Below are 24,859 nucleotides of genomic sequence, written 5' to 3'. Positions count from 1 at the left end.
TCAGTGGGAGGGACAGGGCCTCTGATGGCTATGTTTTGTTTACTGAAATGGTGGCATTATGTCAGCAAGAGAAAAATATTCCCACCAAAAAATCTTCACCTCTGCATTTGAGTTTTTAAAGCTTCTATTCTTAGCACTGAGGACTAAACGCTCAACAACTATGGCAATGAGCACAATGTGAAAACCTAGAACAGGGGTCGGCAACCTGCAGCACAAATGCCAAAGGCGGCACATGAGCCGATTTTTAGTGGCACTCTGCTGCCAGCCATAGTCCAGGCCGCCAGCCCCGCTCAGCCTGCTGCCTGCCTGGATGAACGGAACCCTCAGCTGTCAGCGAGCAGAGCAGGACCGGCGGCCGGGACCCCGGCTGGCAGGGACCGGCGGCCGGGACCCAAGACCGGCAGCGGGCTGAGCCGCTTAGCCCACTGATGGTTTGGGGTTCTTTCCGCCAGCCCTGTTCAGCCCGCTGCCAGTCTGGGGTTCTGGCCACCGGCCCCTTGCCAGCTGGGGTCCTGGCCGCTGGCCCCGCTCAGCCTGCTGCCGGCCTGGGATACCAGCCGCCGGGCCCTGGATCCGGGCACCGGCCCCCTCGAAGCCGGGTTCTTGGCCACTGGCCCCGCTCAGCCTGCAGCCGGTCTGGGGTTCTGGCCACCAGCCCTGTGCCAGCTGGGGTCCTGGCCACTGGCCCCACTCAGCCCGCTGCTGGCCTGGGATACCGGCCACTGGCCCCACTCAGCTCGCAGCCAGTCTGAGCTTCCAGCAACCGGCCCCATGCCAGCTGGGGTCCTGGCCACCGACTCCACTCAGCCGGCTGACGGCCTGGGATACCAGCCGCCAGCCCCGCTCACATCGCTGCACTATTATTTACTTTACATACAATAATAGGTTAGTTATAGAATACAGATTTATAGAGAGAGACCTTCTAAAAATGTTAAAATGCATTACTGGCAAGCAAAACCTTAAATTACAGTGAATAAATGAAGACTTGGCACCCCACTACTGAAAGGTTGCCAACCCGACCTAGAGAGTGTAGTTCTCGGCACTGAAACACTACTGTTTATAACAGGCAGGCCTGCACAACATGCAGCCCGCGTGGGCTCACTGTGCGGCCCGCGGGGGGGTGAATAGCTGGGCTCACTGTGTGGCCCACATGAGCTGAGTAGGGAAGCCAACAGCCGGCTGGTTGGCCGGCCGGTAGGTGGGCGGGGTGGTGAAGGGGCCAGTGTGAGGCTGGACTCCGGACAGTGAGGGTGAGCCAGTGGCAGGAGGTAAGAGACCAGGCAAGAAGGAAACGGTGGGGGCGACGGACCTGTCTGGATTTAAGATTAAGTTAGATAAGTTTATGGAGGGAATGGTTTAATGGTAAAGCATAGTAGTCAAGGAAAACCAAGCAATGGTAGGTAAATAGTATAATGGCTGACAGGGGTCAGGCTGGAGACTCTTGCCTATATGCTCGGGGTCTTACTGATCGCCATATTTGGGGTCGGGAAGGAATTTTCCTCCAGGGCAGATTGGCTGAGCCTCTGGAGTTTTTTCGCCTTCCTCCGCAGCATGGGGCAGGGATCTCTAGCAGGAGGGTCTCTGCTGATTGAAGTCAATTAAAACAGGATTGGGGACTTCAACAGCAGAGTCTAGGGAAGGGGTAGGGACGGTTTTATGGCCTGCAGCATGCAGGGGGTCAGACCAGATGATCATAATGGTCCCTTCTGACCTTAAAGTCTATGAGTCTATAAGTGAGCTGGCGGTGGGGGAGGGGTGGCTAAGGTGGCCAGCGGGGGGGGGGGGGGGGGGGGGCAGCTGAGCTGGCGGTGGGGGAGGGGGGCTGAGGAGGCGAGCGGGGGGGGGGCAGCTGAGCTGGCGGTGGAGGTGCGGGGGCTGAGGAGGCGAGCGGGGGAGCAAGTGAGCCGGCAGTGGGGGAGGAGTGGCTGAGGAGGCAAGCGGGTGGGGGCAGTGGTGGGGGGACAATTGGGAGAGAGGTTTTTGTGTTACACGTGCAGCTGAAGAGGCAAGCAGTGGGGGAGGGGGGGCAGGTGAGCTGGCAGGGGAGGGGTGGCTGAGGAGGCAAGCGGGGGGGCAGTGGTGGGGGGCAATTGGGAGAGGTTTTTCTGTTGCATGTGCAGCTGAAAAGGCAAGCGGGGGGGCAGTGGTGGGGGACAATTGGGAGAGAGGTTTTTGTGTTGCATGTGCAGCTGAAGAGGCAAGCAGGCGTGGGGCAGTGGTGGGGGGGCAATTGGGAGAGGTTTTTGTGTTGCATGTGCAGCTGAAGAGGCAAGCGGGCGTGGGGCTAGGGTGACCAGACAGCAAGTGTGAAAAATCGGGACAGGAGGTGGAGGAGGAGGTAGGATCCTATATAAGAAAAAGACCCCAAAATCGGGATTGTCCCTATAAAATTGGGACATCTGGTCACCCTAGCTGTACTTCCATAGGGTGCCCTGCAATACCCCAAGAACTGTTTAAGGTGTGAGTCGCAGATAACCTTGTTTTGTGCAGTCACCTACGATTGCTGCATTTAGTTGCTTTCACTGCTTGTGCTCGGGAGGGGCGCTGGCAAAAGGTCAGGCGTTCTGAGAATGAGCCCCATTCTGTTGGTGCGGCGGCGGAGGGAAACACTCCTGTGCGCTACCTGTGTTCCTGTAGGAGTGACTGCGCCCACCCACTCAGCCCAAAGGGCTTCTCGGCGGGGAGAATGTAAGCCGGTGAGGCGGGTCACTGCACGCTGTGGAGCGAGTGGCACTCTCTGCCTGGGGTCCGGGGACTTTCCCCTAGGCGGGCTCGGGAGCCCTTGGAGGAACCAGCGTCCTTGATATGTGGCCTAGAGAGCAGGTCTTCAGAACGCCCTAGTAATCTGGCTGTGCGGGCTCCCTTATATCGGTCTGCATGTAATAATGCTTTAAGGTCACGGTGAGCAGTGAGGCAACGGGCCGCAACCCCACATGCCCAACCTGTTTATCTTACAGCGCCCCAGAGACCCACACAGAGAGCGGTGCTCCGCGTCCGGCTTAAATGAAAAGCAACTGCCCCAGCTACAGACAAACATTTACCTCAGAGCGTAAGACCTTGTTGTACACATCACGTGTGAATACAGTATGCAGATTAACATCGCCATGGCTCCCTCCCTTCCCAATGGGGTGGAGCTGCAGAGCAGAGTTTGCAACGGAGGGACGGGGTCGGGAATATTTTTGTGTCCCACTACCCTCGAGTTACATCAGAGGGGCTGCAGCACAATTCTGCTCAGCGAGGAGGGGATGCTGGGCGCTATGGTGGGGCAGTGGTGGGGGGGCAATTGGGAGAGGTTTTTGTGTTACATGTGCAGCTGAAGAGGCAAGCAGCGGGGGGGGGAAGGTGAGCTGGCAGGGGAGGGGTGGCTGAGGAGGCAAGCGGGGGGGCAGTGGTGAGGGGGCAATTGGGAGAGGTTTTTGTGTTGCATGTGCAGCTGAAGAGGCAAGCAGGGGGGGCAGTGGTGGGGGGCAATTGGGAGAGAGGTTTTTCTGTTGCATGTGCAGCTGAAGAGGCAAGCAAAACTCCTTTTCTGAAGGTTACCAAACCTCCCAGACAAATCCTACCTGGCCTAGGAGAGCTCAGGGGATCTGGTAATTTTTTGGAGAAGTTACAGGGAAGTTAAAAATGGATCTTAGTTTTAAGTTGTGATCAGTCTGAACTATGGAGTGGTTACCACTGGCCCATTACATCCAGGTGAGCATCTCTATATAGCAGCATTGGGCCTCATCTGGCTCCCATCCCCACTCTAAGGGTTGCAGCTGTCTGGAGGTGCTGCCTTCCCTGCCTTCCTCATTCACACCTCATTCATTCAACAGGACAATTGATTACAAAGTGGGGGGAAGATCTTGTTGCCGAAAAGAGATGTAATCTCTCTCATTACATTTGCAAGATAATTATGAAAATTACAAATGTTTTCTTCCAATGAAACCGGGTTTTTTTTTCGTTTTTCCATTGTTCATAAAAAATTAAAATAATTTTAAAAATTGTTTGCTTTACCTGAAATTTTTTTAATAAAGTATCACACACACCCAAAACCTTCCTTTTCGGCCCACAGCTGCTTCGGTGGGGTGGCACTGAGGAAGTAGGGTTTGTTTCCGTGGTGCGGGTGGCACTGGGGCGGGGCATGTTTCGGGGGGTGTAGCAGGGTGGTTACCCCGCTCCTGCCCTGAAGGGCTTAAAACAGCCCTGGGGGAGGGCTGTGGCAGGGAAAAAGCTGGGCTGATTGGGGAAGCTGCTGCAGCTGGGCCATGCCCCAATCAGACCCCAACTGGCCTGTATAAAAAGGCTGTGAGGCAGAGGCCCAGATGAAGTCTCCCTCGGCTTCTGGAGAAAAAAGGGCCCTGCCGCTAGGGAGCTGAGCAGGGTACTGGGAGTGGAGCAGGGCTAGGGGAAGGCTAGAGGAGCTGGGGAGCTCCAGCCTGGAAAACCCCCAAGCTGTGGCCCTAGCTAAGGGCCTAAGACCAGTACCAAGGCTGCAGAGGGGCAGCCCAGCTAGAGAGAGAAGCAGCAGGTCCAAACGCAACCTTGCCTGTGATGAGTGGCTTATACTGGAGTCTGCCCCAGGGCACAGGGGCTAGTTGCTGACTGGCAGTAGCCTTATACTGAGGCGAGGTGGGGAGAGGGTTGGGGGTTCCCCAGAGAGGGGAGACCTAGAGCCAGAGTGTGAGGGTATTGCCAGGGGGCAGCATGCCAGATCAAAGGGCACCGGGGTCTGGGAGGAACACGGGGCCAGCAGCAGCGGGACACTGGCCTGCAGAGGGCGCTCCAACGGCTGGATGAGCTAATTCCCAAGAAGACCAGCAGAAGGCGCCGCCTTACACGAGTGCTGGGGGGGGCTGTTTCGGCGGGGCTGGGGGCGGAGTTTCAGCGGGGCTGGGGGGGTTTGGCCCTCGGCTATTTTCTTTGGAGTAATGTGGCCCTCGCCGCTTTATGAGTTGTGCAGGCCTGGTTTATAATAAGGATTATATAGGTGTAACTTTTCTTAATCTTGTGAATCACTAATGAGAAATTCACACACTGCTGTTTACAAAAATGGCAACTTCCCCTTCAGGAACACGATGAATAGCAAGGGGTTCTGGGGAGAACTACAGTCTATGTCATCATTGCTCCTAAGGAAGCCTTGGGGCAAGGAAGAGGACACCCCCAACCTTGATTCATAGATTCATAGATTATAGGACTGGAAGGGACCTCGAGAGGTCATCGAGTCCAGTCCCCTGCCCGCATGGCAGGACCAAATACTGCCTAGACCATCCCTAATAGACATTTATCTAACCTACTCTTAAATATCTCCAGAGACGGAGATTCCACAACCTCCCTAGGCAATTTGTTCCAGTGTTTAACCACCCTGACAGTTAGGAACTTTTTCCTAATGTCCAACCTAGACCTCCCTTGCTGCAGTTTAAACCCATTGTTTCTGGTTCTATCCTTAGAGGCTAAGGTGAACAAGTTCTCTCCCTCCTCCTTATGACACCCTTTTAGATACCTGAAAACTGCTATCATGTCCCCTCTCAGTCTTCTCTTTTCCAAACTAAACAAACCCGGTTCTTTCAGCCTTCCTTCATAGGTCATGTTCTCAAGACCTTTAATCATTCTTGTCGCTCTTCTTTGGACCCTTTCCAATTTCTCCACATCTTTTTTAAAATGCGGCGCCCAGAACTGGACACAATACTCCAGCTGAGGCCTAACCAGAGCAGAGTAGAGCGGAAGAATGACTTCTCGTGTCTTGCTCACAACACACCTGTTAATGCACCCCAGAATCATGTTTGCTTTTTTTGCAACAGCATCACACTGTTGACTCATATTTAGCTTGTGGTCCACTATAACCCCTAGATCCCTTTCTGCCGTACTCCTTCCTAGACAGTCTTTTCCCATTCTGTATGTGTGAAATTGATTTTTCCTTCCTAAGTGGAGCACTTTGCATTTGTCTTTGTTAAACTTCATCCTGTTTAACTCAGACCATTTCTCCAATTTGTCCAGATCATTTTGAATTATGACCCTGTCCTCCAAAGTAGTTGCAATCCCTCCCAGTTTGGTATCATCCGCAAACTTAATAAGCGTACTTTCTATGCCAATATCTAAGTCGTTGATGAAGATATTGAACAGAGCCGGTCCCAAAACAGACCCCTGCGGTACCCCTCTCATTACGCCTTTCCAGCAGGATTGGGAACCATTAATAACAACTCTCTGAGTATGGTTATCCAGCCAGTTATGCACCCACCTTATAGTAGCCCCATCTAATTTGTATTTGCCTAGTTTATCGATAAGAATATCATGCGAGACCGTATCAAATGCCTTACTAAAGTCTAGTTATACCACATCCACAGCTTCACCCTTATCCACAAGGCTCGTTATCCTATCAAAGAATAGGATAACGAGCTCAGGATAATTGAGCTCAGTACAGAAGGGAAAGGCATTCCTGGCAATGGTCTAAGACTCAAGTTGAGCTCTGTTTTTCCTATGCCCTCTGTATGTGACAAGGGCCACTGACAACAACTCTGAATTTCTATTCTGAGTTTATCATTAGTTAGTACTTGTATGGGCCTCATCACCATAGTATCTGAGCCCTTACAGTCATTAACAGTTTTTACCCTCAACACTCCTCTGAAGTAAAAGTATATTCTCATCTTATGGGTGATGAACTGAGACAGGATAGAACAGTGGTTCTCAACCAGGGGTACATGTACCCCTGGGGGTACACAGAGGTCTTCCAGGGGGAATATCAACTTATCTAGATATTTGTCTAGTTTTACAACAGGCAACAAAGTCAGTACAAACTAAATTTCATACAATGAATTGTTTATACTGTTCTATATACTATACACTGAAATGTAAGTACAATATTTATATTCCAATTGATTTATTTTGTAATTATATGGTAAAATGAGAAAGTAAGCTATTTTTCAGTAATAGCATGCTGTGACACTTTTGTATTTTTATGTCTGATTTTGTAAGCAAGTAGTTTTTAAAGCGAGGTGTAACGTGGGGGTATGTGAAAGAAATCAGACTCCTGAAAGGGGTACACTTGTCTGGAAAGGTTGAGAACCACTGGGATAGAGTAAGTGACTTGATCAAGGTTCCATAGGAGAGTCCCTGTGTAGTGCCCTATCCACTAGGACATCTTTCCTAACCTAGAAACGCTAACCAAGATCAGAACCCCACTGTGCTAAGCACTGTACAAACACAGTGATAGGGTCCCTGCCCCAAATAACAAATTATCCCTATTTTGATAGGAAACAAACAGATTCTGCATTGCATCTTCCTGTGGAATAAGACCAGGAGAGCAGGCTTCTCAGAGTTTTTAAGCTTAGTTTCCACTCTTTCCCTGTAATTGCCTTTTCTACATTATAGAAGAATAGGGTCCAAAAGAATGCTGAATTTCTAGGTCTTCCTCACTCACATAATGTCAAACACTTAAAATTACTTTAGGTGGTGATTAAATCCATAAAAGGATACCTTTATATGAGATGTATCAAAAGTAATACCCGCCTTCCTAATTGAAAAAGCCTTGTGCCAGGGCAAGGTGAATTGTAGTTAAAATATAATCAGTTTTTAACTCTGAATTTCCTAACTTCAAATAAAGCTCTACAATTTTAATATGTTGTATTTAATCTATTTAGATAGTGAAAGCAGTTGTGGGCATGTCTTTAGTTTACAGGAAACCCACTCATGCGTAACGCTGTTTTCAAGAGATAATGTGGTTTTCTACATCACTGTACAGCGGCAGTAAAAAAAGAAACTTCTATAATAGAATATTTTCAGTACAGGATACAACTGTATTCTTTATCGTGATAATTATTCTATGATAATTTTCCCCCTATTTTCAGTACTATTTATTTTCTTGTTCTCTACCTCCTGAATTTCTCTGGGACCTAGCCAGAGCGCTAGGCACTACTATAATACTATTTGGTATCAAGTGAGCTCCAGTTCATACATCTCCACTAATCTCAATTGTGACAATATAGCAAGAGGACTCAAGTGGTCAGGTCCCAAATCATTTATGGCTTTATGGGCTAAGACCAACACCTTGAAGTCCACCCTTAAATTTAATGGAAGTCAGTGCAACTCTGAGCACTGGTAGTGTGAACTCCTTACAGGACATACTACTCAGCAAGAAAGCAGCTGCATTAGTCTGATCTTCTGAATTGTCCCAGTATGTAGTCCCTCATACAACATATTACAGAAACCTAATCTCGAAATGAATACATGAAAGATTTACATTGGTCACTCATCGAGCCAGACATAGAAGAACATGGCCAGATATGGTCACAGCTGCTATCTGATCTTCTAAAAAGTAGCCACACGTCTAAGAAAACTCCAAGATTGTAAATCTGAGTCAGAAATGGTGGATGTGCTCCCTCAACTACAGGTACAGATTTAAAAAATTTATTAAAGCTAATGTTAAAAAAATTATAAAATACATAGGTTGAGAAAAGAGTGTCTGTACATCTGGGCATAGTGCTTAGACTATCCACAAATACAAAGTTTGTTTTTAAAAATCATATGATACATAGAGTACTTAATCAGCAATAACCCAAATTTAGGTGAATAGATTGAACAATACAGTTTAGATATTAAAATCCAAATACTCGGGTACACCTCTCATGAAAAGTCGTACAGCGATTTAGTTGTGGAAAGCAAAGTATATCAATGAGTGGAGATTGTCCCTCAGTAACTGAGAATTAAATTGGTTGTCCATTTGCTACACTTTCAAGCTCCTCCAGTTGGTGTTCCCGACATCACTTCAGTCTTATCTGGATTTAGCCTCTGCCAGCTCACCATCATCCACACTCCAATTTCATAAAACGCTGGAATACTCGTTCCTCTTTACCATCCAGGTCTGTTGTAACCCAAGTGTGGAGCTGGGTTTCATCAACATACTGAATACACTGCAGCCCGGGCGGGCAAGTCACTTCCTGTATAGCACCAGGATACAGCACTTGAAAAGTTCAGTACGCAGACATTGAGGAGATTCCATCACCAGTTTTACTATTACTTTTTTTTATATTCATGTACCAACTGAAGGCCCCAATCAGGACTGGGTAGTGGCTTTAGGGACTAGTATGGGGAAGGCAACCCACAGGTGAATAGCAGCATGGAAGAAACGATACATTGCTTGTAGGAGAAGCAAGCAAAGAAGTGACAAGCCCTGGCACCACTGGCAAAATGAGAGGGGCGGCTGATGCAATAAGTTAAGAGAATAGATGGGTTGGGGATAGGGTGGAGAGGTTATGAATTTCCTTAAAAAAAAAAGACTGGACAAGGAGCTTGTATTCAATGTGGTCAGTGGAGGGATTTCCAGTAGGGTGAAGTGGTGAGAGCAATAGCCCACAAGATGATTGCTGCAGCGTTCTGAATGGAAACTAGGGAAGCAAAGTGGTTGTTTACAATGCTAGAAGAAGTTGCAGTAACCAAAATGGGAGATCAGGGTCTGGATTAGCTTTTAATTGTGTTGTCCAAGATAAAAAGTTATGCTCTTAGAAGTGTTATGACAGAGGAAGTGGCAAGACTTGAATACGGCCTAGATGTGAGTGTCTAGAAAGAGGGCAGAATCAAACAGGACACCCAGGTTGTGCATATTAACACTTCAGAAGATGGTGCTGCCATCGATGGTGAGGGAGAAGCTTGTGAAGGAAAAAGAAGAGCCCAGTTTTGACCACGTTAAGTCTAAGTTGAAGGCAAACCATCTTAGCCATTCTGCCTCTCACTCAGTCACCACCCACCCATAAACCATGGTAAAACTATGAGAACAAAGCCAGCAGAGAGGTTGCTTCGAAGCCACTATAATCAGAAGAGATCAGAATAATGTTACACAATTCTCCCAAACCACTGATGGACTGTTCCAACAGCTCAACTGTCTTCCTCTGAGCTGTCTGGAATCTCATGTTTCATCAACCTCCAAGAGTTTAAATGTATACAAAACAAAAAGTGGTATACATTAGCTTTTATATCCTGTCTCATGATAGAAGATCAAGGGAACATTCACCGGAACTTAAAAGCAGCAAATTCAGAATTGATAAAAAAAATTATTTTCACACAACACATAATGAGACTGTGGAATTCAATACCAGAGGATACTAGTGAGGCCAAGAATTTAGCAAGATTCATACAGAGACTGAACATTTATATGGGCAACAAGAATACCAAGAGAGTTATAATAGTAACTGCTAATACCAAAACAAGTTTTTGAAGGATACAAGGACAAGTTATCCCATATCCACCTACAGCACAGTTTCCTGTGCACACCTTCCCTTGAGTCTTCTGCTGCTGGTCACTGTTAGAAAGAGAATATTGATCCAGTATGGCCATTCTTAAGGCCTCATTTTTCTACATGATAAAGTTGCATCAGTTTAACTTAAATTGTTTTTTAAACTGATTTAGTTAAACCATGGAACCCTATGTGAACTCTTATTTCAGTTTAGCTTAATCAGATTCCTTCAAGTTTATATTTGTTTTCTATTTGAACCCATGCTTGCTTGCATGGCTAGAGGCACAAGTTAAAGCTCAAACTGTGCCTTAGCTCAGGCTGCAACCCATTTGCGGTGAGGATGCAGGCAAGATCACTCAAGTGCTCATAGTGCTCCAATGTCCTTTCCACAATTCCCTCTCCCTCCCGCCCCCTAAGGGGCAGACAAGCTCTCCAGCAATTGACATAACTGACTGGGGAAAAAATCCCAGAGCATTTCAGCACAAAGAAGCATGCACACAGGCACACACTGATGAGGGTAGACACAGTGAAGGCAAATAAATGGGGAAGGGCTTTGCCGCAGGAACACTTGTACTCAGGCTAGACGAACCCAAGTGCTCAGACCTATATCTTAATCACCCAGGTTAAGCATAGATATACCCGGCCTTACTAATATCCTATCTGTGACATTACCAGCTATAATGGCACTTCTTGCTCTCAACTCACAATACTAAGCACCACATCCTTATAAAACGGTTTATAACAACTGGACCACATGTGGCATTCTAGTTTGTGACTCTTGCTCTAGTCTAAGTACATGGCTTAGAGACAAGCGTAACACTGTGGCCCTGTCCACATCAGGCAGCCAAAACAGTGTTCTACACCAATATAACTGTAGGAATTCACACAGGTCTCATAGCCATTTTCTCAACTATATCAATTTTAAACATGGCTCTACCTGGCAACAGCAGGAACTACTAACTATTTCTGTTAAAAACAACATTGGAAGATACCATGCACGTGTAGTTTCAGCTACGTGACACTGAAATTTGTAAATATATCAGACAGGTACTTGTACTAATCCACCCTCACTGCATGGATGTACCTATGGCATAATTTTACTTTCATTCTTCTTTCCAAACCCATTCCACCCATCACATTTGGAGGACAGGACAAATGATCTACAAACTAAAACATTGTTTTATTCCTTTTATAGCATATCTAGCACACTGTAGTGAGGCGGTGTGGCGCCCCTCCATCCCGCAGAGGGCCGAACTTCCCCTAACCCCAATGTGGGCGGAGCCACCGGGTCCAGCGCCCGCCCCTCCGAGGTCACGGCCCCGACCTGGAAGTATAAAAGCCCACCTGCAGAGCTCAGTGCAGCCCAGGCCGGCAAAGAGAGCAGACGTCCCAGGCCGAGCTCCCGCTTGGGAGACAGCCGCAGGCAGCGAGCCGCCTGCTACCCCACCCCACCGCGCCGGTCGAGCCTATCTCTCGCCAGGTACCCCGAGGAGGACTGGCCAAGCCTGCCCCGGGCCCGCTACCCTGAGGAGGACTGTCCAAGCCTGCCCCGTGCCATCTACCCCGAGGAGGACTCGCCAAGCCTGCCCCGTGCCAGCTACCCTGAGGAGGACTGGCCAAGCCTGCCCCGTGCCAGCTACCCTGGTGGAGAGCTGCCAGACCTGCCCCCAAGCCCCGCACCAGAGGAACCAATGCTGTTGGACTGGCCCGAACCCGGTGTTGCCAACGAGGTAGGCCCCAAGGGGGAACACGGAAGTAGCCCGGGGGTAGCCGACCCCGGTCATGCTGCAGAGACATGTGAGCCGATGTCAGTGTGTTTCGGTCAGGACACCCCACTGACCAGCAGCGGCAGTAACCGCTGCTAGGGCCCCGGGCTGGGACGCAGTGGAGTGGGTGGGCCTGTGTCCCCCTCTGCCATCCCCGCTCATGGGTGGCAGGCTTCCCCCTCACCCAACGCTCAGGTAGGAACCTGGACCTCCCCCACAGCGTATTCTTGCTCAGCCCCTGCACCAGAGGGCCTGAGCCCCCTTAACTGACTGTTGCTCAGCCCCTGCACCAGAGGGCCTGAGCCCCCTTAACTGACTGTTGCTCAGCCCCTGCACCAGAGGGCCTGAGCCCCCTTAACTGACTGTTGCTCAGCCCCTGCACCAGAGGGCCTGAGCGAGCTGAGCATTTGCTCAGCCCTGCCTGAGCTCCCTGAACTGTGGGTCGGCTCAGCCCCTGCGCAAAGGGGCCTAAGCTTTGACTGTCTGTGCTGTAGTGAGTTGGTGTGGCGCCCCTCCGTCCCGGAGGGTAGAGCCCTGGCGCGAACCTACTACACACACAAAAGCATATGACCTTGTATTTGTTTTAGAACCGTACGGAGAAGGCTCCTGTTAATTATTTCACCACTAGGTTTGCAGAGATTATATGTCTGACATAAATTTAGTCAAAGACCTTCCTGTTATACCAAGCAGATAGAAGTTATTGAAGCCAGACACCAATCATGTTTCTATTTACAATACTGTACTTTTTGGCACAAAAAAAGACCTTAGTTTATCACTAAATCAAAGTTCAATCACAAGTAATAAGTATTGGTCAACATCTACAAGATAATTACACTTCTATCTTCTCTGTACTATAGGGCTTGTCTAGACTGGAAGTGTTACCAGTATAAGGTAGGATAGAATTTAAAGTATTATAGTTATACTGGTATTACTCCTTATGTGGACACACTTATTTCAGTATAAAAAAAGTGTACACAGGAATTATTCTGGTATAACTCCCACAGTTTAACGATACTAGTATAGCTTTCAACGTAGACAAGCCCAAAGTTTTCAGAACATGTCTGTAGGAGAGCTTGCTTTTTCCTTAATAGATTGGAACAAAATGATAGTTTTAAAAGTTTTATCCTGAAATTTAGTCATTTATCAAGTAGCATTATGTTACCCAATAACATTTATCAAGGCAGTAATACAAAGAAAAATGAATAAGGTTTTAATTACAGGACCAAATTCTGCCCTCAGATACATGTGTGTAATTCCTATTAAAGTTAACAGGAGTTGCACATACTGTATATAGGTGAAGGAAAAATTTGGCCTATAAACAGAATTTATTTTCTGTTGTAGTTTTCTCTAAGTATTAGACCCTCTAATTCACTAAACAAACCTGTTACTATTGTAGCTTAATTGCTAATATACCAACCAGCAGACAAAATTTGGTGACGAATCCAGGTCACGTGCCACCTGAGGCATATTGCGCATATGCTAAGAAGACTATTCATATATCAGCATTCTGTTCATGAAGCTGAAAGATTTGTCTCCTGACAACATTGTTATTACATTCTATTATTACATTTCACATGTTTACATTAAACACATAATTATACATTTTGTTTCCTGATATTTAGATACTTATAAATTTAGGTATCTGCACAACAGAAACACTGTTAAAAGGAAGCTTATGTTAAGCAAAACAGACAGCTTCTGTAAAAGGAACAGGAGTACTTGTGGCACCTTAGAGACTAACAAATTTATTAGAGAAGATTATACATAAAAATGTCCAATGCTCCCAAGTGATACAAAAAGTCAGTGAGACTTAGGATCCTAGTGTCAGTTATGAAAATGGAACTTAAAATGTTCAAGTGCCAAAGTCCTATTGACTCTTCATAGTGTTCAGACTCCTAAGTCACTTAGGCACTTTTGAACATTTTACTCTAAACAAACAGATATACGGGGAATTTCAATATGATTAGATACTGTAGTGTTTAGACTGAATTTGCTTTTAAGATCACTTAGTTTTGGCCTTGAAATACTGCATCTAACTTTGGGGGGGAGGGGGTGGCAGTTGAAGTATTTTCCCCAGTACAGTTTATAGCGATATATCAGTAAGGCAGACTTGCCTGTGAGAAAGAAGTGTGTAATTAGTGTTAGTTGCATGCAGAGAATAAAAAAAAAAGTGCTTGAACTAGCCTTTTTTATAACTTCCTGAAGTGTCTATATTCAAGGCCCTGAATAATCTACAGTACGGTCTGCACCTAAATTTTGTGGGAGAGCCCCTATTTTCTATCACACATTTCAACACAAGACACTGGAATTTCTGCAGCAGCTTCAGGTAAATTCATAAAACTGTGTTTTTACTTTAATAAAAAAGGGAACACTGTACTGATTGACTATAATTATTAAATGAATAATCCAATGTATTTTACTCTGCTCCTAGATACTCCATACACCCTTTTTTACAGCAGCAAGCCTAACCGAACATATTCACATTAGCAAATGCTTCTGCAGAAAACATCAGTAGCAAAACACCTATGCTAACATTCATATCATCATGAGGTTTCACAAGTCACAATCCCACTGAAATAAATAGGGGTAGTTAAGATCTTTCAAAGCTATTGTTTCAGGATGTTTAAGGCCATGTCTACACGTCTAGAGATGTTACAGAGGCACAGCTTTATCCGTGCATCTGCCCCGTTGTAAAACCTCCTGTATAGGTGCTCTATGCTGACAGGAGAGAGCTTTCCCATCGATATAATTAAATCGCCTCTAACGAGCGGCAGTAGCTATCACAGCCGGAGCATCTTCCGCCAACATCTCACTGTCCACACTGGTGCTTCTGTCAGTGTAACTTATGTCAGTCAGGTGTGTTTTTTCACACCCCTGAGCAACATAAGTTATACCGACAAAAGGGCTAGTGTAGACATAGTCTCAGACTCAGGCTATGTTTTCATTAGAAACACTGCAGCTGTACGGGGGGGGGGGGGGGCACAATTTAAAGGTTATGGGGGCACAGGACCAGCTCAAGCATCGCCTTTCAGCTCCACCTCCCTCAGCCAAGGCAGCTGATTCCACTGGATCCTGGGGCCACAGGAGTGGGGAACACATGCCTGCGGCAGGAAATGCACAGCAACAGATTTTCTCCCACGCCCTTGCAGACACCTCCCTGGGGGGAGGCATGCAGACAATGCCTCTAACTTGGGCTGAGCACAGGGAACCTGCTCCCAGTGCCTTTCCCTGTGACCCACCCACCCCACAAACACACTCCTGTGCGCAGCACAGGGCTGCCATGCTCTCCCCGCCACACCACCACCACCACCTCCCCAGCCAGGCTCTCACAGTCAGCTGCCATGGGCAGCAATCTAGAGCGGCCACCCTCACCTGGCAGGAGAAGTGCTCCGTCCCACTTCCTGCGCTCCCTGCCTGGGCACTAGGGAGAAGGGCCAAGCGAGCCGGAAACATGCTGGGGAGGGACAGGAGGGTGCAACTTGAGAAGGACAGAGCACAGCAAGGCCGGAAGCGGTCCTCTGAGCTATGGTGAAGGGCTGGGAGCTGGAGGGGGAGCAGCACTGAGTGCATTGGGTCCCCGTAGCGTTTCATGCAGCACCCGGCCACTGCAGCCATGGGCTCTTTGTGGGGCTATAGGGTCAGTTCACTCTGAGCCCTGCAAGGGCAACTCAGTGCTTATAGAAATCTCGAGGAGTAGGGACACATGACCCTGCATCATCTCTGCTTAGGGTGTGGATTTTTCACACCCTTAAGAGAGACAGCTATCCAGATGTAACTTTTCAGTGTAGATCAGCATATGTTTTGTTTTAAATCAAAGCTTAGATTCTGGAGCAAGGGGTGGATTCTATGGCAAATTATGTACCTTAAAAAAAAAAAAATCACAGGGCCTTCACAACGGTCAAAGTTAGAGGTTAACCAAAAAAAAAAAAAAACGCTATGTCCTTATCATAAGTACATAAGTTATCATGTGTAAGAACCTGAAGAACATATGCTTCACTCCTGTATGGAATTTTTAGGCTATTTAATAATGAGGGTCTGAACTAGGCTACACAGGTGAAGAGCTAATGTATTAAACTTACCCCCAAAAGATAAGAGGTTAAGTTTAACTAAGGCAACCGAGTTGTTGCCAGTATTACTGTCAACAAAGTGAAACACCCTAGACCTAATTATGTACTATTCTGCATTTTGTATACTCATTTTACCTGTGAGAAGTAAAGTACTCCATCATCTTTCTCATGCCCATCATCTAGGGATGGGAGTTCTTCCCATGGAACTTGCTAACCATGGACCTCACTAGTAGGAGCCCCGTGCATTTTTCATATCTGCCTCTAGCTAGGAAGAGTCATTTTAAATATTTCAAGCCCTGGTTTAGTCAAATCTACAGAAGACTGTGAGGAACTTCAAAAATAACTGAGCAGTGCTATGACAGATTAAATTTGATGTACCCAAGTGCAAGCTAATGCACATTAGAAAGAATAACCTGAAGTATGCAAATAATGATGGATTCTAAACTAATTATATTGACTCAGGAAAGAGACCTAGGCAGCACTGTGGACAGCTCAATGAAAACAGCTGCTCAAAATGCAGCAGCAGTGAAAAAAGCAAAGATGTTGGACTGTATTAGGAGGACAGCACTACTGATATTATAATGACATTGTCTAAATCAATTGTTTACTTTCACCTTGATTACTGTGCTCAGATTTGATCACTCCATTTCAAAAGGGATATAGCAAAAATAGAAAAATTAGAGGCATGAAACTACTTCCCTTTGAGGTAATACTGGAAAGATAGCCTGTTAGAAAGCATGCGTTTTTCTCACTGCCACGGATATGGGGAGAAGGCTGGTATCTGGGGCTGATAGATGTTTTTTGTTTTGTTGATGTTCTGGTTAATTATTCTCTTTGGGCTATGGTGAAGGCAGGCCACTGGATAGGTCATACTTGTTAGGTTTATTATTGATTTCTAGTATTTCAGTTATGTCCAAAATGACTAATCCCTAGATAACTATTAGAAATATTGAGAGATGACAACTAAGAGACAAGATAGATGTATATAAAATAATGAATGGTATAGAGAAGCTCAGTCTGATAATTTTACTGACTGCACAGCTATCAAAGAGGAAAAATACAACAGATGTTAAAATCAAATGAAAAGAGTGTTTTACACAAAGAATAACCTGTGATGCTCACTAACATAAGACATTGAGAGAAACAGACTACCGGGTTTAAAATAATAGCCATTTATATGAACATTCAAAATTACACTAGGTAGATTAAAAACACAGGCAATGTTATCCTTCTTGCTTCAGGATATAAGCCACCCATTACATGCCCCTGGTTAGAGAAACTTATGGGAAATGTACATCTTCCTTTGAAGCACCAGTTAGTGGCCCCTACTGAAATCAGGATACCAGACTAGAGAGACCAGTATAGCAACTACAATATTCCTGTGATGAATCCAGAGTAAAAGCTGCAAGAAGGTTTCTAACTCCAACCCTTTTTGTTCTGAGGGGTTTATAATGTTCTAAAACTTTTCACTTTTCAAGCTGACATTTTCTAGGTATGGCCTCTAGCCCAAGAAAATTAATTTGAAAATTTAAGCAGAAAATCTTCAGCTATTTTTGAATGGAAAAGAAAAAATGCTTTCTATTACTAAAAAAGGAGAATGTGCTCAGGTTCTGCAGTCTACTGGATAGAGGCTGAAACTTGGAATGCAGAGAGCTTTCTGTGTTAATTATCTTTGAGTGCTCTAGAATTTTTTTTTGGGGGGGGGGGTGTGGAGGGGACTAGTCATGAACTTTTGAAAAATCATTTACTGTACATGTTCAGGTCATCTGAACAAATTTTTCACCAAGCATAGGAAGTGCACAGATAAGGAGGGCTGCATGTGTGCATGACTAATTTAAATGTACTGAACGCACAAATGAACTCAGTCCCTGTAGAACGTGTAAGGAGAAACAGGATTAGGAAGAGGTAGTATATACTTAAAGGGCCTGGGAGGGAGCTGTGCTCATATGCACCAGCAGAACCTGTGGAGGCAAGGGTTCCCTTCTGCAGTCCTCCTGAGTGGGACAAAGCTGCCTGTGATGTTCAACTGACTAGTTCTGTATAATGGAATTTATACACATTGTCAAATTTTTGTAAGCCAGCAGAGCTTCAAAATCCTGAATAGTTAAGTTTCTCTTGCTTTCCCTTTTTTCTATCCTCTTGCTCAAAAAGTCCTATGTAATTCCACATAAAAGCTGTTCTAAAAGAACATTAAGGTTGCACAATTAAGCATACACAAGTCAGGAAAGTTCAACCTTAACTTTTCCTTCCTTTATGTATACATTACAATAATCTGACTGTATACTAAGTGTATACTAACTGTATGCCAGAAGCTACATGCCATTTACATGAAAAATGGAGTAGTAACATACTACATTTGAAGTTTACAAGAATACAGTGTTTTTGCATATATAGGCCACCTTAATTTTCACTGCCGTAATTACCTCATCCCTTCAGGATGTACAGCTGGTTGATAAGCCATACTATTAGTGCTGACAATTATAAAAATATACACCTCAGAAGTTTGAGATATCTAAATCAAAGGTGTACTAACCATGATGGCAGTGAGCTTAGCACATTGTAACTGTTTATACTCTATGCATGTAACTAAGACTGTAGGAAGAAATTTAAGTTGGAGAAACAACAATCATAATGTATTCACACAAACTGACAAAGTAGAGTTAAGTTTAATGCACATTTTGTCATCTGTGCACTTAACCCTGCAATACTAAAGTTCTCAACATAGGTTTTGGGTTTTTTTGGTTTTGTAGAATTAAACCAAGGAAAGCCTTGCTGTTGATATAAAAGGACAAGACAGTTGAAGCCACTTAGTTTAAAGTACAATACTGATCCTTATAGCATGGTCCAGTGCCAACTCAGGCAAGTGTCCCTAATGGTCTTTCAGAACAGATAACTAGCATCCTCCCATAGTAAATCATCAATACAATAAACCCCAAGTATAAAAATTGTCACACAACGGCAAAACAGACATCCTAATTGCCTGAAATGCCAAAAACCAGGTAAAACATTTGTACATTTCTACATACAATCCCCCCAAAAATTAGTTTTAGAGGCCACAGAATCCATTAGTGCACAGGTCAGCCATTAGGTGTTGTAATTTACATGGAGTCTCCCAACAAGAACAAGCTACTGGGCAACTCCACCAAAACAGAAACTAGTTCCTGATTTTTAAGCATATTGGGGGGTGGGGAAAGAGTCCTGTTACACTAAAAAGAAAAAAAAATCAATGCATGCTATTTTCACTCAATTTCTCAACAAAATTATTTCAAACTTGTCAAGTTTACATTTGCCAGCTTTTAAAATAAAACCCTCTGAATTAGAGTACAAGAATAGCTTCTGACCAATCACACTAACAGGGGAGCAGTTTTAAAAGCAATTTACATGAGTAGAAATCATCCAAGAAAGATCTCAAAGTTAATTTCAATGTTGACAGAGGAAAACAGAATCTTAAAGTGACAACCCTCCCAAGCATTGCTATAAATGTTATTTACCAAATAAAAGGCCATAACTTTGTTTCTGTTGATAGACTTAGAGAACCAATGACACATTAAAGAGAACTTAGAAAAACTTGTTTCTCAAACTCTTAGAATGCATTTTCAAATATATCTGTTCTTTCTTATTCTAAATGTGAAGCAATAATCCTGTTTGGAGCAGATTTCAGAAACATCAGGTTTAAAAAAGAGCAAGTGTCCTAAAATGAAAGAGACAAAACAATTTATATATAAAATGTAAGCTTTACAGAAATTGTTTCTGAACAGAATTTTCTTTGAAGTATTCTAGGAGGTATCAGGGCACCCTAAACATTGTAATTTAAAAGTTTAGAGATTAAATTTGCTACATCTTTTATTACAAATTACTCAAAATATAAAGATTAATTAGTTTAACAAACAGTACTATATTCTCTTGGCTTGCCCTGACCTTCTAGAATGCAGAATTTAAAGATCATGCAATCAACTTTTTTTTTTTTTTTTTTTTTTTAAAGACAGGATTTTCCTATTGTGTTCTAGAAACTTTCATTTTTGAGTAACGTTTTTGCAAGAAAACTAAGTAGTAAAGCACTAGGCTTTATACCCTCAAATGAAGTGTCACAGCCAAGTTGTGAATCCAAGACAAACACTTTGGGAATGAGGACAGAAAGAGAAGCCCCTCATCAAGATACCCTCTCTAATCCCTTTTCAAAGAACATTTAGATGAAAGCTAGGATTGGTACAAACAAATTTTGTCTCTCTACCAAAATCCCTTTTAAGCACAATCCCTCTCCCCCCCCCCTATATACCAGCCTGTTCGAATTAAGTTGCCACATTTAGTACCAATACAAGAAGTAGCAAGACACAGGATCCAAATTTTTTTTTTTTTAAATGCTGGGGACTGGAGATTTAACAGCAAACCCTCTGACAAATGAATGACTGGATTGGCAAAAGGGACTAGAGATCCTAATGGCAAGAGCTGAGTGGACTATGGAGACAAGTTTGGTGATGGAATCTGAATAAAGAGGTGGCTACTTGTGTGCATATATTGCAGCAGCAATGTCTGATAACTCTGACAGCAGTGAGGTTTAAGTGCACAGTATTTAAGTGGTGACAGACATACATATGGGCAATTCTATGGACACCTCTTAACTCTGATCCAGCTGTATGTGTAGTGAGCACTCAAACCATACACTAACTAGCTCAATGGAGTGAATGTAACCCCAGCATGCATTCATTTAAAAAAATAGCAAGATAGCATAGAGAACTGTGATGGAGGTGTGTCAAATAGGAAGTGGATAGAGTAGTCCTGGCAGCAATGGCAGATTCTGAGCCATGACCTTTGAATGTCTATTGAGGGTGAATGAGATGAACCTGGCAGCAGTAGTGGGATGCAAGCAGAGGCCCCAGTGTGCATAAGTGGGAGCGTGCAAATAATAGCACTGGTGTCTGTAGTAGCAGGGCACAAACACACGTGCACAGCAAAAGCAGAATCTTGAGTTCGATGATGCTACACACAGCATAATCAGTTTCCCCAGTATGTCTAACAGCAGGCCTGAGCTCCAAGGGTTAAAAGAAAGAAAAGCACAGCTCCCACTCCCTTGCTAAGAGAGAGCTTCTTTTCATCTCACTGAGTGAGAAAGCCCTGCCTCCTAGATCTTCACCCTCCTTCTCTGCTAGGAGATGAAATTTAGAGCTAGGTGCAATTTATTTTGTTAAACTTCCCCCCACCTCCCTACCACAAATGCAGATCTGAATTGACCAAAACATTTAGTGAATTTGTATCAGTTTTGCCATACTGTTTGTCCAAAAAAAGGAAAAAAGTTCCATAAGTGTCACAATAGAACATTTTGCTTTGTTAGACTAGATTCATAAGGGGGCTTATGAGCCAGTCACAAAACTGAAGTGCCTCCCTTATACTCAGTAGCCTAGTGCTTCGGGTATTCATCTGGGATGTGGGAGACCCAGGTTTGAATTCCCACTCTGGAGCAGGGACATCAACTCAGGTCTCCCCCTTCCCAAGGGAGTACCCCAACCACCAGGTTATTAGCTATTCTGGGGGGGGCGGGGGGTCTGTTTCAATCTCTCCTGCTGAAGCTGTTCCATTTTGTATTAGTAACTAAATATTCACTGGCCCAGAGAGAGTGAGACTGATCCTATAGCCTGGTGGTGAGGGCACGCATTTGGGAAGGAGAACCCCTGGGCTCCAGTCCCTGCTCTGATCAATATTTACTCTTCTTTGTTTTTATGACCTGGGCACACAAACTCACACTTTCACTTGCTGGTTACAAACTTGTTTGGGGACATGAACTTGTTTTGGATAAATTTCTTCTCTAGTCCCCATTCACTTCTTCTTGATGGGTTCCAGCACCACTGAAAGATTATTCATCACCACATGATACAGTAGGACAACACCCACCAAAACTGGTGAATTCCCCCTCACTTGCACCACTCCAGCACAGCAAGCCTAATTGCCATAGCAGTAGTGGCAGGGCTTCATGCTAATGTTATAAACCCGATCGGAGCTTCAAAACCCTGAATGGCAATGCCAGCATGTCTAACCGTTATGCCCTCAGTGGTGACCACAGCATGTCTAATATTGGCAGCAGTGCAGCTCCAAGTAGTGAGTTGAATTCCCACTCTGGAGCAGGGACATCAACTCCTGCAACAATGATCCTGAGGGGACATAGGACAGCCATGGCAAGCTCCCGGGCAGTGACCCCAGCACATATAGTACTGGCAGCAGGGTGTATTGGAATTAGCAGGGTCCTGACTGGTGACACCAGTCCATTGTGGGGGCAGCAACAGGACTTCCTAGTCCATGCAATGACGACCACGGTGGTTACAACGGCCCCGCTGTTGCCATGCCCTGTGCCCCCAGCACGTCCAGTGGCCCCTCTGGCTGGTGGAAGAGGTCCTGAGCAGGGTCAGCAACGGGGCACGGTCTTGTCACCCCAGTGTCTGCGTGCGAAGCTCTAGGGTGAAAGAGGCGAGCAGGCCCCCCGGGTTCCTGCGGCTGCTTTGCAGCCAGGCAGCCCCTCCCCGCACCCGCAGGCTTCCCGCACGGCCTACACCCGAAGCCTTCCCTACCTCCGGGGACAGCCCCCTCCGCGGCAACGAGAGGAAGGGACCCCTGCCCACAAAGAGGCCTCAGGATACGCACGCTCGCTCGATCCCTCCCTGAGGAGGAGGGGACGGCGGCGGCCTGACCCCTCCTTCCCCGCCCGCTTCTACAGCACACAGCCGGGCCGCGCGGCCATTCCGAGAGGCTCCATAAGGCCCCGGCCGGGGGGTGGGGAGCCGACGCGCGCTCCGGGGCTCGCGCGGGCTTCGCGCCCCCCCCTTCCCCCAGTGCTGGGCGGTTGGCACCTCGCGCGCTCTCCCCCAGACAGACCCCACAGCCCCGGCTCGCGGGGGACGCGCGCTGCGTCTCGCGCTGCCAGAGTGGCTCGCGCACCAACGGTCCCACGCGTTCAAACCCAGCTCGAGCCGGGCAGTAGCGGGTGGCTGGGGACTCACCGGGTCCAGGGGAGGGGGAGGAGGAGGCGGCGGCAGCAGCTGCTCCTGGATACATGTCTCCGTGTGAGGAGGCGGCGGCGCCTCTCTGCAGGGCAGGCGGTTCCTACTTCAGCAGCGGCTCTGGGGAGCTAGCCCGAGCCCCGGCTGCACCGACTCTCAGGGAAGGGAGGAGGGCCGACTCCGAGCCGGGAAACCAGGTTACTCAGCGGCACTGGGCTAGGAGGAGCCGGCTGGTCACGGGGGAGGCGGAGGCTCCTCCCTCCGGCTTCTTTCTCGTCCCTCCCTCTACTGGCGGGAAGCGGGGACAGCCACCTCAGCGTCCCGGATCTGCAGCCCCCAGAGCAGAGCGACTGAACTTCCCCGCCTCGCTGAGGCGACGGCCCCCACCGGCCTTCCCTCTGTGCGCACTGGAGGGACAACGACACGTCCCCGCTGACACTGGCATCCCCCTTCCCCACTACCCAAGGGGGCCATCCGATCACGTCGTCTGAGCCCAAAGAGTTTCATTAGCTGAAAGTCTTTCCGTCCTTAAGAAAAGAAACCATTGTGTGCAATAGGACAAAGACCAGGAGAAGGTTCATAAGCCTGGGGTCACCCGTGGAGTATTGTCCTGCCTACGTGGCAGCTTTTCTTCAGGAAAAGGGCCTCTCTCCTTACTTCTGCTGGGTCACTCTAAAATGGTTGACTGATGCTCTTGCCTTTAGGGCAGGATTGGAGGCAGCTCCTTACGCAGCTGAGAGGGAATTCCCTCGGCTGAGGTAAGCCCAGTTGTGGGAAACCCTTGGCCAATAGGGAGAAGGCCAGGACACAGTTCACCCTTGCCTACTTTTGGGATTCCTCAACAGAGGAAATCTCCGCCCCTGGAGATTTGACTTTCTCAGACCCCACATATAAAGCAGGCAGATCCCATCCCCGCATTTGTTTCGCTTGGAGAGGAGAAGAGACTACACGATAACAGTCTTCCAATACATAAAAAGTTGTTATAAAAGAGCAGGGTGCTGCATTGTTTTTAGTAACATGAGAGAATTATAAATAGTCACATTGCAGATTATCAATATTAATCAGTCATGTCAATAACAACAAAGAATCTGGTGGCACCTTAAAGACTAACAGATTTATTTGGGCATAAGCTTTCGTGAGTAAAAACCTCACTTCTTCGGATGCATAGAGTGAAAGTTACAGATGCAGGCATTATATACAGACACATGGAGTGCAGGGAGTTACTTCACAAGTGGCGAACCAGTGTTGACAAGGCCAATTCAATCAGGGTGGATGTAGTCCACTCCCAATAATAGATGAAGAGGTGTCAATTCCAGGAGAGGAAAAGCTGCTTCTGTAGTGAGCCAGCCACTCCCAATCCCTATTCAAACCCAGATTAATGGTGTTGAATTTGCAAATGAATTTTAGTTCTGCTGTTTCTCTTTGAAGTCTGTTTCTGAAGTTTTTTTGTTCAATGACAGTGACTTTTAAATCTGTGATAGAATGACCAGGGAGATTGAAGTGTTCACTTACTGGCTTGTGTATGTTACCATTCCTGATGTCCGATTTGTGTCCATTTATTCTTTTGCGGAGGGACTGACCGGTTTGGCCAATGTACATGGCAGAGGGGCATTGCTGGCACATGATGGCATATATGACATTAGTGGATGTGCAGGTGAATGAGCCCCTGATGGTGTGGCTGATGTGGTTGGGTCCTCTGATGCTGTTGCCAGAGTAGATATGGGGACAGAGTAGGCAACGAGGTTTGCTACAGGGATAGGTTCCTGGGTTGGTGTTTCTGTGGTGTGGTGTGTAGTTGCTGGTGAGTATTTGCTTCAGGTTGGGGGGTTGTCTGTA

The 24,859-nt window shown here is 46.4% G+C and overlaps 1 protein-coding gene across 2 annotated transcripts in view; it reads right to left on the bottom strand.

The window, feature by feature from the left end:
* The window catches only part of AGO2 (argonaute RISC catalytic component 2), a 141,244-nt gene extending 118,077 nt beyond the window's left edge, over window positions 1-23,167 (bottom strand). For both annotated transcript variants that reach the window (XM_054018346.1, XM_054018347.1), the window contains exon 1: window positions 23,024-23,167. In XM_054018346.1, the coding sequence (XP_053874321.1) occupies window positions 23,024-23,078 (55 nt within the window). In that variant the 5' untranslated portion in view covers window positions 23,079-23,167. The remainder of the gene's footprint in view (window positions 1-23,023) is intronic.
* Between the last annotated feature and the right edge of the window lie 1,692 nt (window positions 23,168-24,859).

Source organism: Malaclemys terrapin, chromosome 2 (genome assembly GCF_027887155.1).
Source record: "Malaclemys terrapin pileata isolate rMalTer1 chromosome 2, rMalTer1.hap1, whole genome shotgun sequence".
In the NCBI taxonomy this organism is placed as follows: Eukaryota; Metazoa; Chordata; order Testudines; family Emydidae; genus Malaclemys; species Malaclemys terrapin.
This window is presented reverse-complemented; position numbering and strand designations above follow the sequence as displayed.